Source organism: Rhizophagus irregularis, chromosome 16, assembly GCF_026210795.1.
Source record: "Rhizophagus irregularis chromosome 16, complete sequence".
Taxonomy (NCBI): domain Eukaryota; kingdom Fungi; phylum Glomeromycota; class Glomeromycetes; order Glomerales; family Glomeraceae; genus Rhizophagus; species Rhizophagus irregularis.
Genome location: NC_089444.1, coordinates 2,241,623 through 2,253,711, shown reverse-complemented (window position 1 = coordinate 2,253,711; position 12,089 = coordinate 2,241,623). Strand labels below are relative to the sequence as shown.

General features: G+C 29.2%; 6 protein-coding genes across 6 annotated transcripts; 4 read left to right on the top strand and 2 right to left on the bottom strand.

The window, feature by feature from the left end:
- The first annotated feature begins 969 nt into the window (after positions 1 to 969).
- OCT59_008265 (uncharacterized protein) lies at positions 970 to 2,694 on the top strand. The gene is made up of 2 exons (XM_025331193.2): positions 970 to 1,126; positions 1,206 to 2,694. The coding sequence occupies exons 1-2, from the start codon at positions 1,080 to 1,082 to the stop codon at positions 2,488 to 2,490; spliced, it is 1,332 nt and encodes a 443-aa protein (XP_025171787.1). The 5' UTR covers positions 970 to 1,079; the 3' UTR covers positions 2,491 to 2,694.
- A 54-nt stretch (positions 2,695 to 2,748) lies between these two features.
- OCT59_008264 (uncharacterized protein) lies at positions 2,749 to 4,258 on the bottom strand (the record flags this gene model as incomplete). The annotated part of the gene is made up of 8 exons (XM_066142335.1): positions 4,124 to 4,258; positions 3,903 to 4,055; positions 3,754 to 3,827; positions 3,424 to 3,668; positions 3,097 to 3,344; positions 2,979 to 3,010; positions 2,863 to 2,876; positions 2,749 to 2,778 (listed from the first exon to the last, which is right to left on the bottom strand). Exons 1-8 carry the CDS (start codon positions 4,243 to 4,245, stop codon positions 2,749 to 2,751), a joined length of 918 nt encoding a protein of 305 aa, XP_065999225.1. The 5' UTR covers positions 4,246 to 4,258.
- A 170-nt stretch (positions 4,259 to 4,428) lies between these two features.
- On the top strand, positions 4,429 to 5,996 carry OCT59_008263 (mitochondrial 54S ribosomal protein uL1m; the record flags this gene model as incomplete). The annotated part of the gene is made up of 8 exons (XM_025327354.2): positions 4,429 to 4,539; positions 4,629 to 4,736; positions 4,800 to 4,940; positions 5,064 to 5,132; positions 5,198 to 5,414; positions 5,477 to 5,515; positions 5,583 to 5,648; positions 5,715 to 5,996. The coding sequence occupies 8 exons, from the start codon at positions 4,429 to 4,431 to the stop codon at positions 5,816 to 5,818; spliced, it is 855 nt and encodes a 284-aa protein (XP_025171789.1). The 3' UTR covers positions 5,819 to 5,996.
- Positions 5,496 to 7,448, bottom strand: OCT59_008262 (uncharacterized protein). Its single transcript, XM_025323599.2, has 2 exons — positions 7,249 to 7,448; positions 5,496 to 7,172 (listed from the first exon to the last, which is right to left on the bottom strand). Exons 1-2 carry the CDS (start codon positions 7,436 to 7,438, stop codon positions 6,058 to 6,060), a joined length of 1,305 nt encoding a protein of 434 aa, XP_025171790.1. The 5' UTR covers positions 7,439 to 7,448; the 3' UTR covers positions 5,496 to 6,057.
- A 157-nt stretch (positions 7,449 to 7,605) lies between these two features.
- Positions 7,606 to 9,781, top strand: OCT59_008261 (Actin-2). The gene is made up of 9 exons (XM_025320264.2): positions 7,606 to 7,789; positions 7,863 to 7,927; positions 8,007 to 8,205; positions 8,277 to 8,401; positions 8,497 to 8,619; positions 8,701 to 8,890; positions 8,964 to 9,138; positions 9,209 to 9,348; positions 9,421 to 9,781. The coding sequence occupies exons 1-9, from the start codon at positions 7,742 to 7,744 to the stop codon at positions 9,481 to 9,483; spliced, it is 1,128 nt and encodes a 375-aa protein (XP_025171791.1). The 5' UTR covers positions 7,606 to 7,741; the 3' UTR covers positions 9,484 to 9,781.
- A 142-nt stretch (positions 9,782 to 9,923) lies between these two features.
- Positions 9,924 to 11,633, top strand: OCT59_008260 (uncharacterized protein). The gene is made up of 3 exons (XM_025320265.2): positions 9,924 to 10,912; positions 10,994 to 11,079; positions 11,155 to 11,633. The coding sequence occupies exons 1-3, from the start codon at positions 9,965 to 9,967 to the stop codon at positions 11,303 to 11,305; spliced, it is 1,185 nt and encodes a 394-aa protein (XP_025171792.1). The 5' UTR covers positions 9,924 to 9,964; the 3' UTR covers positions 11,306 to 11,633.
- Positions 11,634 to 12,089: the final 456 nt, after the last annotated feature.

Below are 12,089 nucleotides of genomic sequence, written 5' to 3'. Positions count from 1 at the left end.
TAAATTAGCCAATAGATTCCCTGCGGATTTTCATAAATACTTTTTTACCGCGTATGTATATATGCGCGCAAAAAAACTTTCAGCCATTATCCGGAAATATACCTCCAGCTGCGTTCAATAACCACACTCGCAGTCATAAAATAAAATTTTGGGGATGTTATTACCAAAAAAAAGTTGCTAAGATAATTTTGGCATATGCCTGGGATCAGCTGAATCATTAAAGGTTTCCACGCGAACATCCGAACATCCACGAGATCATACTAAGAAGGAAAGTTTAAGTTGACCTTATTAATCCTAAATTCCCTAATATAGTCTGAAATTTTGTTTATTTGATTGATCGACAATATACTGTACAATTCCAATAGGTAAAACCATACAAAATATTTTAATTCTTACTGAACTACTGAACTTAAGGAATTTATCCAATGTATTATTGCACACAGCTGACATCTTTATATGATATTTGTAGCGCTCATCTTTTAAGGGGTTAATGAGAAAAAAACAAGGAAGGAGTATAAGGCACTCACAGTTAAAAGTGTATTAGTTCAATTGTTCGGCAAAACTGGTTAGTTAATTGATTAATAATCAACTTTGCCATAATACTATTTATATTATTCGGATAAAATAATGGAATTTAGGTAAAGAATTTATCTTTTCTTTTTTTTTCTTTCCTTTCAAAATTAAACGTAATATGTCGTGATTGGTTAATATCTTAGTAGTACTGATAATTCCGCGCGAAAAAACTTGTTTAAATTATATTATTAAATTAAATAGATTAATAATAATAATTTATAGAGAAATGTATGACAACCTATTTTTAGGTCGGAAAATAAACATCCCGATTGTAATAGATAAATTTTGCCGACCCGGTAAATAAAACATTACGTAAATCCGATTGCGCGGATCCAAGTTTTAGTATATAAATAGATTCAAATTTTTCAGCTTTCCTTTTTTATTATTTTTCTCCTAATTATCTTTAATTTAATTTTCATAGAAAAAACTTTTGTATCGAATTGATTATACTTAATATATTAAAAGAATCTACATATTTAATCCCTTTCATACCGTTTTTAATTAAAATGGCTAGTGTATCTTCTGCCTCATCAATTGTTATTCCACCTGCACCGTCAGTATATTTTACCTTCATTTTTCTATTTTATATATATATATATACAAAATACTAACTTTTTTTTTGTTGTAATTAGTTCTCCTTATATTAGGTTCGCATCGCTAAGACATTGGTATTCACGCTCAGAACAAACATCTGAAGCAGCCGAAGCACGTTTATTATCACGTTTAGCATATTTTACATTAGGAGGTAAAACATTAGGTACACCAGCTGATTCAAAAACAACAGCAAAAGTAGGATTGGTCGATTTAGATGGTGATGGAATAAGAAAGATTAATACATTAGTTATAGATCAAAAAGGTAACGACTTTGCAATCGACAATGGATCAATTTCATCCTTACTCTCTTCATCAAAAACTGACTCGCATACAACAAGTGAAGAACAACAACTTGGATTTACTCATGTACCACAAACTGATTTGAAAGTGCAATCAAACACGACTACAGTAAACGAAAGTAAAAATTCTTCGATAAAGAATTTAGTCATGTGTCATGGTTTTGGAGCGGGACTTGGATTTTTTTATAGAAATTATCATGGATTAAGTCAAGTACCGGGATGGAGAATATATAGTATAGATTGGTTGGGTATGGGTAGAAGTTCTCGACCAAAATTCATTATAAAAGAAAAAGAAGTTGATAAATATGTTGAGGAAACCGAAAAATTTTTTGTTGATTCTTTAGAAAAATGGAGAGAAATTCATCAAATTGATAAAATGACCTTATTGGGACATAGTTTAGGTGGTTATTTAGCAGCAGTTTATGCTTTAAAATATCCTAAACATGTAGAAAGACTTATATTGGTTTCACCAGTTGGTATACCAAGAAATCCACAAAATGATCCAGAATTTTATAATTCTGATGGTCGCGGTGTAAGACAAATTCCTGGATGGGTATCACGACTATGGAATGCACATTTCACTCCACAATTAATATTACGTTGTTTAGGTCCATTTGGGCCATCTCTTGTATCAAAATATACAACGAGGAGATTTTCACATCTTGAGGAAGTAGATCAATTAGATTTACATGATTACATTTACCATATTTCCACAGCTACAGGTAGTGGGGAATATTCCGTCACAAGATTACTTGAACCCGGTGCTTACGCTCGTAATCCATTAATTGATAGATTACATGAGATTAAAATGCCTACTACATTTTTATACGGTGAACATGACTGGATGGACTTTCGTGCTGCCGAAAAGGCTAAAAAATTAATGAATGTACCTGTTAGAATTGAAAGAATACCAGATGCTGGACATCATCTTTATCTTGACAATCCTATTGATTTTAATAGAGCTGTTATTGAAGAAATGCTTGAAGTGTCTAATATTAGCAAGCTAAATTATTTATCATTATAGAGATTATAGAGTTTATTAATTCTTTTTTTTTATTTTTTTTGTGTATTTAATAATACGAATGAACAAATGAATAGTCTTTTTTTAATAAAAATAAAATTTTATTTAAAGCTTTTAGCAATTTCTATCATTCTATTTTTTTTTCTTTACATAAAGAAACCACTATTATTAATAATAAACTTACCTACACTATTAACTAAAATAAACAAAATTTTAATCAATGTTTTTTTAAATAAATATTCGTAGTCAATAGACTTACCTCTATTTAAATATTATTTTATTTATTGAATACTAAATAATTTTAAGAAGAATTATTGATAAATTCCTTTTCCATTCACAATTTATCAATGACTGGTAGATTTCATTAAGAATTACCCTCAAATTACACTCTTTTTAATCGATATTCATATCATCAGATTGATTGAATGAAAAAAGTCCTGAAAATGCAGATTGTAATGCTCTTTCATGTAGAAATTTTGGAGAAAATCCACCCGCACGTAACTTGGTATTGGTCTCGGTATATCTTAATTTTAAAAAAGCAAGTTAAGGATAACTCTTTATATTAAATTGAGAATTTCTTTTTTTTTTTGTATTAAAGAAAAAGGATACGGATCATAATATTTGTCTTTAAGCGTATAATAACCAATGTCCAAATATTCAGACGCAATTGCATCAAATTCTTGTGAATCTTCCATAAAACTAGTAGATTCTAAATTACTGCTATACCATGAACTAAGATTGCTGTCTCCTGGTGAAGGATAATGTTGTTGTGGACTTTTATCTTCTTGACTACGTGAACTTTCTCGCATAGCCTTCTTTTCTGCTAAAATTGCAGCTGCAGATCCTTTAGATTTAGCCTACATGTATTTATCACATTAATTTATATATGTAGAATGCAAATATAATGCAAATATATAAAAGTGCTTTAAAATGTACCAGCTCTTCGATTAATTCAGCTTCCTCTCTTTCTTTTCGTTTCTTTTCCTCATCCAACTCTTTTTTATAACTTTCAAATTTCATACGTTTATCTATCTTTACTTTTTCACTAAAATAATTTGCCTTTTTAGCTTCTTCTTCTTGTTTACGCCTATTACGAGCTATAATGTCTCTATTTTCATTAAGATGCTTATTCATCAAAGCTTCTGTTTCTTTTTTGTCCTTATCATTAATAAGATTCCATGCTAAAGTATAGTTCAAAAGCACACTAGTTAAGAAATAACTATACATATTTATTTTTTAAGAAAAAAGAACCCTAGTGAAATATACCTATTTCTTCAACCATTTCCAAATAATCATTATACAAACGTAAACTTTCGAAATCTTCTTGACGTTGATTATACCTATTATATGTAAGTTTTAGTCTAATAATTATACTTGCAACGAATAATACATTTTATAAAAAAATAGTTTCTTACTGTTTTGATAACATTCTCCTAACCTTTACTTCTTTTTCGACACGTAAATCTTCAAATGTAGGTTCAATAAAGCTGACTTTTCTTAAGATTTTTTGACAAATTGGACATGGTCCTGCCCCATTTGCAAATAATCTATCTATGCATGATTCGCACCTATTAAGTAATGTACATTAACTTTCATTTTTTAAGAAAAATTAGTAAAAATATATGATCATACGTACATTTTATGATAACAATCACTAACAAGCAGTTTCATGTTAGGTGTTAGGTACCTATTATTCTTACATATTGGACAAACTTCATCTGCGTCAAATGAATATTTCGCATTTTTTGAAGAAGCCATAATATTTTTATCAACGAAAAAAAATTAGAATAATGGACAGCTATATCGTTTAGTTCATTCTGATCTATCCTTTGATTGGTCATATTTTTAATGCATTTATTATTTATTATGGTAAACTTCTAGTAATAGTGGTACACGAGTTGCGTGATGTTGAATCAACATCGGTGATTATCAACAAAAAAAATGTCTCTACATATTCGTTCTAAACAATTATTTATACAACCAAATTTTATTTATTTAAATAATTCTTTATCAAATCTTAAGTCTTTTCGTTTCATAGAATTTATTAATTTGGTGAGTTCAAAAAAAAAGAATAAATAACTAATTTTCATATTTCTAAGTATAAAAAAAAATTTATCCAAGTCCAAATTCTTTTTATATAGAAACATCCACAAATAAGGGAATATGCTTCAAAATCAAAGAGAAGAAAAAAAGAAAAAATCATGCCTTCAACAGCTCTTCCTTTAGTTGATGCGCTTGATATACTTAAGGTATAATAAGTTTTGTATATTATGTCACGTATACAAGTTATTTTAACTTTTCAATATGAATAGGCATATGAAATAACTTACCCGAATAGAACTTTAGAATTACACGTGAAAACCAGGCTAGAAAAAGGAAATTCGCCAGTCCGTGGTTCCGTGTCTTTACCAAAACCAATATCTAAAAAAGTAGCATGGCTGGTTTTTGCAAAGGTAACATTTTTATTTTATGAAATTTGCCTTTTCCTTATTTTTCTATGGAATTGACCAATACTAATTTCGTAAAGTAATAATAAATTTTTTAATTTATGTAATTTATTTATTTTATTTTAATAGGGGAAGAATGCGGAAGAGGCCAAAGCTGCTGGAGCACATACTGTTGGTGCAGAAGAATTAATCGCAGAGGTATAATATAAGCAAATAATTTTTCTCCAACCATATTTGAAACCTAATATCTGTATTTTAAACAGATAGCAGAAGGAAATTTTAGTGTTGGAAATTTTGATAAATGTTTATCAACAACAGAATTATATCCTTTAGTAACAAAAATTGCAAGAATTTTAGGACCAAAAATGTTAATGCCTATGGTGAAAAGAGGTACTGTTACTGATGATATTGTTGAAACTATAAAGAGAATGGATGATAAACTTGGTTTTAATAGTGATAAACTTGGTTGGATTCATACTGGTAAGTTAAAACTTATCTCATTATAAGAAAGATGTTTTAAATTAATAAATTTTTTTTCATAGGAATTGGGAAAATTTCTTGGACAACTAAGGAAATACAAGGTATTTTTTCCTCTATTTCGTGTTTAATAAAATATAATTTAAATTAAGCTATTTATTATTAATGCAGGTAATATTCAAGCTATCCTGAAAGAGATAAATGAACTTGGCAAAGGTCAAGATTCTAATAAAAAAGGTATGCTATATATGTGTGTGTAGAAATGTTTTTTACGATATATATTTAACTAAACTTTTTTTTAAGCTGCGTTTATTGAAAAAATTGCAATAAATCCGAATATGGGAGAATCAATTCATTTACTTGATTTTAAAAATCTCTTAGATTTCCCATCAGTTACAATTAAGTAATACTGTATAACAATGGACTACTCTAATTATTATACACAGGCTAGTTTATAAATAAATGTATAAACATTCAAATAAGTGGAAATTTTTATTATATAAATTACAATTTTTTTTTTTTTGCATTTAATAAAGAATACCATTAAATACAGTAGTTTTTAGTGTCTTTTGTGGGAAAAACCCCAAATAAAAAGAATAACGATACACAAAGTTCTAAAAAGTTAATTCTTGCTTTTCCTATCATATTAAGAGGTTACTACTTTTGTTTTCTCGAATTCTTCAATGCTTAACTCTTTATCCTTGTCATTATTATTATTTACATTATCGTTGGAAGAAGGTAATAATCCTTTAATATCTTTACCACTTTCAGGATTACCTCCTTTATTAATAATTTCTATAAAATTTGACGGAAACATTCCTTGTTCACCATTTCTCAGTCTTCCTCTCCACCATTGTGAAGGATTTCCCCACAAATCGGTTTTACTTAATACAGCAATAATTTCGCCTTTGGTAAAACTTAATTCAACAGACGATTCGCCTTTAAAATCATAAAGAGCTCTGCAAAATTCGAAATTTTGTGGTGAAGAGTTTGTTTGAACTATCGGAGTAGTATTAATTTCATTATTATTGCCAGCGCTTTCAGGTGGAATACTACCATCTAATTGTCGTTGTTCTTGATGTCTTCTTGAAATAACTTGAATAAACTTGTGCATTAAATATGGGACACCAAATACAGCAAGTATGAAAAATAATATAGGACGACGGGAATATTTTGTATTTTCTTGATATTGTTGGAAATTACCAGGAGTTAATTCATTTGGATTAACTAAAGGTCTTTTTCCTGTAATTTTATACCATAGATGTCGTATCCATCTAATTAAAGCAAATACGCTCAGTACTTGTCCTAAATAATTGCGTAAATTGCCAAATTGCTCTACTACTCCAACCATTGCCATAAATGATGAATGTGTAGCAAAGAAAGTAGATTCTAACATTTGTGAGAATCCACCAAACGCTCCTACTACAGATTCTATCATATGAAAACCTGCTGCTGTACTTGCTTCCATTCTTTGTGTAAGTGACATATCCTCAGGACCTCCCGGAACTCCTGGGCCTCCCGGGCCTCCTCCTGGTCCCATCATTCCTCCATATCCAAACCGATTATATGGTGATCCATATGACCCATGTGAACCATATGAACCATATGAACCATATGAGCCATAGCCATATCGATTATACGGAGAATATGACGAATATGATGAGCCATAACGACTATATGGTGAACCATATCCTCCTCCGTATGAGCTATAATTTGAATATGGACTGTATCCTGAACCATATCCGCTGGCTGTACCATAATCTAAATTTGAATAAGAAATATTTAGTTTAAGCATATAAAGATTCAAAGTTAACAAAAGTTGTCAAAAAAAATTTACTTCTATTTGTGAAGCTTGAAGACATTGTGGAAGGTCTTGCAGGAACGGCAGGAGGTGCATCATTAGTCGACGTACTAGTTAAAGATGTTTGTTGTTGTGTTATATTCGTTAATGGTATTCCATTATTTGGAACTGTCGCAACTCTTGAAGCTGTTCCAGTTCTCTCCCATGGTTTTGGTGGAGAAGGCATTGCAAAAAAAAAAATTCAAGAAAGATGGCGTGAATTATTAATTATTATTTATTATGTAATGAATGCGACCAGTTTACTTTTAGGCTGGGCGGAATTACTGTTTCACGTGATAAGAATTTTAGATGCGCATATTTTAATTCGTGGCCGGAGCATGTGTTATTCACACGGATCGGCCTATTCATAACCATAATTAAGGGGTTTATCAATTAAGAAACATAGGAAACATAGTTCTTGAGTTCCTGTTGCTTAAAGGCCTTCGGTTGTTATTTTTATTTTTAAATTGATAAATCGTAAATAACTGAAATGGAGTATGAGGACGTTTTGACTAATCAGCCCGTTGTTATCGACAATGTATATGTCTATCACTTTTTTTAAGTATATTTTTTGCCATTTTGTATCTGTGTATTCAACTTAATGATTTTAGGGTTCTGGAGTCATTAAAGCTGGATTTGCTGGTGATGATAGCCCAAAATGTTTTTTTCCGTCATAGTAAATATTCCCTATTTTATTGTTTTGTATATTTTTGTCCTCTTTAAAGTTTATCTAATATTTTTGTACGAAAAAATAGTGTTGGACGACCTAAACATGTACGCATTATGGCTGGTGCAGTTGAAGGTGACGTCTTTATCGGCCGTAAAGCTCAAGAATTACGAGGTCTCCTTAAAATAAAATATCCTATTGAACATGGTATTGTATCTGACTGGGATGATATGGAACGTATATGGAAATATATTTATGAAGAAGAATTAAAAACTGCGTCCGAAGAGGTACGTGTTAAGAAACTTTTGATTTTGACATTTAAGATTCATATTCGAAATTAATTCATCTTTTTTAATAGCATCCAGTGCTCTTAACTGAAGCACCACTTAATCCTAGAAATAATAGAGAATTGGCTGCTCAGATGTTTTTTGAGACTTTTAATGTTCCCGCTTTATTCGCATCGATTCAAGCAGTATTGAGTCTGTTAGTAAAAGAATAATGAGTTGATCAATTAATTTGTATTATAAATATTATAGTTAAACTGTATTTAATCATTATTTGTTCATTTTCATTTTTAGTTATTCATCTGGTCGAACTACAGGTATCGTCCTTGATTCAGGTGATGGCGTTACTCACGCTGTACCAGTTTACGAGGGATTTGCCCTTCCTAACGCTATTCGTAGAGTTGATATCGCTGGCCGGTACTCTATTATTTATATTTAAAGCGTGTACATTATATTTAAGTATTTAAAATTATTTTAATAATTGTTTTAAAAAAATAGAGATGTCACCGAATATTTGCAGTTGCTTCTTCGTAAATCAGGTTATAAATTCACAACAACTGCTGAAAAGGAAGTCGTTCGTATTATTAAAGAGAAAACTTGCTATGTGGCAACAAATCCAGCCAAAGAAGAAAAAGATACGAACGGAAAATTCGATGACTTTACTTTACCTGATGGCAACGTTGTTAAGGTAGTTTAAAAAAAGCTTTTATGCTGTATTATTAAACTTTTTTTAAGGGATCTAATATTAATATAAATAATAGTTGGGTACTGAAAGATTTAAAGCTCCAGAAATTCTATTTAATCCTGAATTGATTGGACTTGAATATGCCGGTATTCATCAAGTTGTTGTCGATTCAATTAATCGTGTAGATTTAGATTTAAGAAAATCTTTGTATGCAAATGTTGTCTTGTCTGGTGGATCAACACTTTACAAAGGTAAAAAAATCCATACATCTTTTAATTTGTAAGTTTGAATAATATCTAAATTAACATTTATTTTCTATAGATTTCGGTACAAGGTTGTTGAATGAAGTAAGAAAATTGGCTGTTAAAGATATTAAAATTAAAATTTATGCACCGCCAGAAAGAAAATATAGTACATGGATTGGTGGTTCTATATTAGCAGGCTTGAGTTCATTTAAAAAGGTTTGTAATTTTCTATTTATTTAAAAAGCTTTTTTTTAAATATTAATAATTGAATTTATATTATTTCAATAGATGTGGGTTTCGGCTGAAGATTTCCAAGAAGATCCGGATATTATTCATAAGAAAAGTTTTTAATTTATTTAATATCATATCCATAACATCACATTTATACTCCTTTTTTGACCTTATTCATAAACACTCCACTGTAATATTTCATAGTTTTACATTCCTTTTCTAGTAATGGTTGAAATGATTTTGCGGAACAATCTAGTCAACCAAATAACATTTGGTCAGAATTATAATTATTATTAATTCTTTGGCCGAATTAATAAATAAGTTTTACCATAAATTACCGATTTTGTAAATTAAATAAAAAAAAAATTAAATTTTACTGTTCCGTATATGGCTATATTAGCCATATGCAGTGTTCTTACATAAGCAATATCGACCCGTGTTTTGTAATAAAAGCATGGTTTGTCATACAATCGAATAACTTTCTATTATCTGGGCTGATAGATACTTACTATTTTTGTAACGATTTAAAAAGTATGTTTCTGCTAAAAAAAAAAAAATTGTAAATTCTTTTCAGAAATTTACAATTTAATTTATCAAAGAAATGAGCAGTCAAGGAAATACAACTAGTAATATTACGACAGAGAAAGATCGTCGTCTCGAAAATGCATCTTTTCCAGCAGTTAAACGAGACAGACTACCCACATTACAAGAAGTTCTTTCTCGTAAAACAGCTCCTCCAGTATGTTTATATAATTTTTACCTTTACATGAGAGACAGAGAAAAAGTTTCTGAATACTTGGATTTTTATCTCGATGTATTAGAACATGAGGTTTTATGTAAAGCTTATTTGAAAGACCTCAAAAAACTTGGATTGGATGTAGATGATGAGTATCCTGAATATGAAAGATATAGACCGGGAGGTAGTAAATCTGAGAAGGATAAATTAAGGCCTAGCGCGACCAATGTAGGTGTTCAAAGACATACGAGCTCTGCATCTCGTGGTTCTGATATTACAATCATTGATGATCCTCCTTCTCGCCCAGAATCACCATCAAGTTCACATATAATTGAGATTTCTAATGAAAATAAACAAAGACCTTTAACACATCGAGATTCTGTTCGCTCTAACAGAACCAATACGACAACAGGAAATTTTTCAATTTATAATCGGGAGAGACCATTTACAAGGGAGGACCTTCGTGAATCAGCAGAACGTATTTATTATAAATATATTTATGAAGGATCAGAAAAAGAAATTATATTATCAGACCATATTCGGGAAAAAATTTCTCACGCGATTGAAGAAGAAGGTGATGCTCAACATAAAAGAGCTGATCCTTGGATCTTTCACGAAGCAAAAAAAGAAATTTTTGCCTTTATGGAAAGAGTGCATTTCCCAAGGTTTTTAAAAGCCAGAGCATTTGGAAATATGCATGTTCGACAAATTACAATGAGATTGGCGATAGGTTTATTCTGTTTATTTATTGGTTTTGCTGTTGTGTTAAGTTTAATCTTTTTGGATAGAAAACCAAATACGTTACGGTTATGGGTACGTAATGTCTTAAATGGGTTTTAAATGTTTCATGACATATATTAATATGTCTTTTTTTTTATTATTAAACCCTTTTAGGGTTTTATCCCAATATTTTTTGGAATTAGTAATTTATTTGCTTATGCAACGAAGATTAGCCCTCTTTTCGTTTTATTGAAAATAAGGTAATAATGATAAATTTGATACATGAATTTTCTGTGTTCGGATTTTTTAAATTAATTATATAATTTATATTGTAGTGAAACAAAATTCTTTCATTTCCAACGTGTAAGGGAACCATACATATATACATTACATGTTAAAAAAGCCATTAAATACTTTTTATTAGGTTTATTAGTTTCTATAATTGTAATGGTAATTTTTGCAACTGTTCCGGGACATCGATTATAGACAATATCATAATAATAAATAGATTGAATAGAAATTCATAAAATTGGTATATGAATTTCAAAAGATGACAAAGAAAACAAAAGAATATTTAATTTATTTGGACGGTTGGGGAGATATGGGTTCAAAATCATGTATATTATTTTAGAAATTTTACTAATGATTATCACTGGTATTTTGATATTTGGTATCTGGTATTTTTAGATTTTCATATATTTGGTGGTGATCAACAGCATTTTGTAATAATATTTAAAATTTTGCTAAATAATTAATATTAGGAATAATAAAGGTTGTAACAAATATATGTTACAATAATTTGATGTATTATCAAATAGTTGCAAGTTATTATATAATCTACAAAAAAAAATATCTTCAAAGATGGAAACTTTGTACAAGTGTAGCAGAATGATTTTAATTTTGTTCATTATTAAGCTTCTTATTGAAGTTCATATATACTGTTAAAGATTCTCAACACCTTTTAATTCACTACTTCAAACTTTTGATTTTAGTAAAAAAAACACCAGTAATCTTTTGCAGAAGTAATGAAGATTAAATTTTGTTTCAAAACATAAGTATTTATAGAAAAAATAGTATTAAAAAATAAAAATTAATGAATATTTTTTTCAGAAGAAAATTAGTTAAAGTATTTTTTTATTTAATAAAAAAGTTATATTTAAAACCCAAAAAAAAAAAAGATTTATTTAAGACAATAGTTTATTTAATTTTATTTTAATTAGATAATTTAACAGATTTAAGATCTGTTAAATTATTTAGTTGACATTAAATT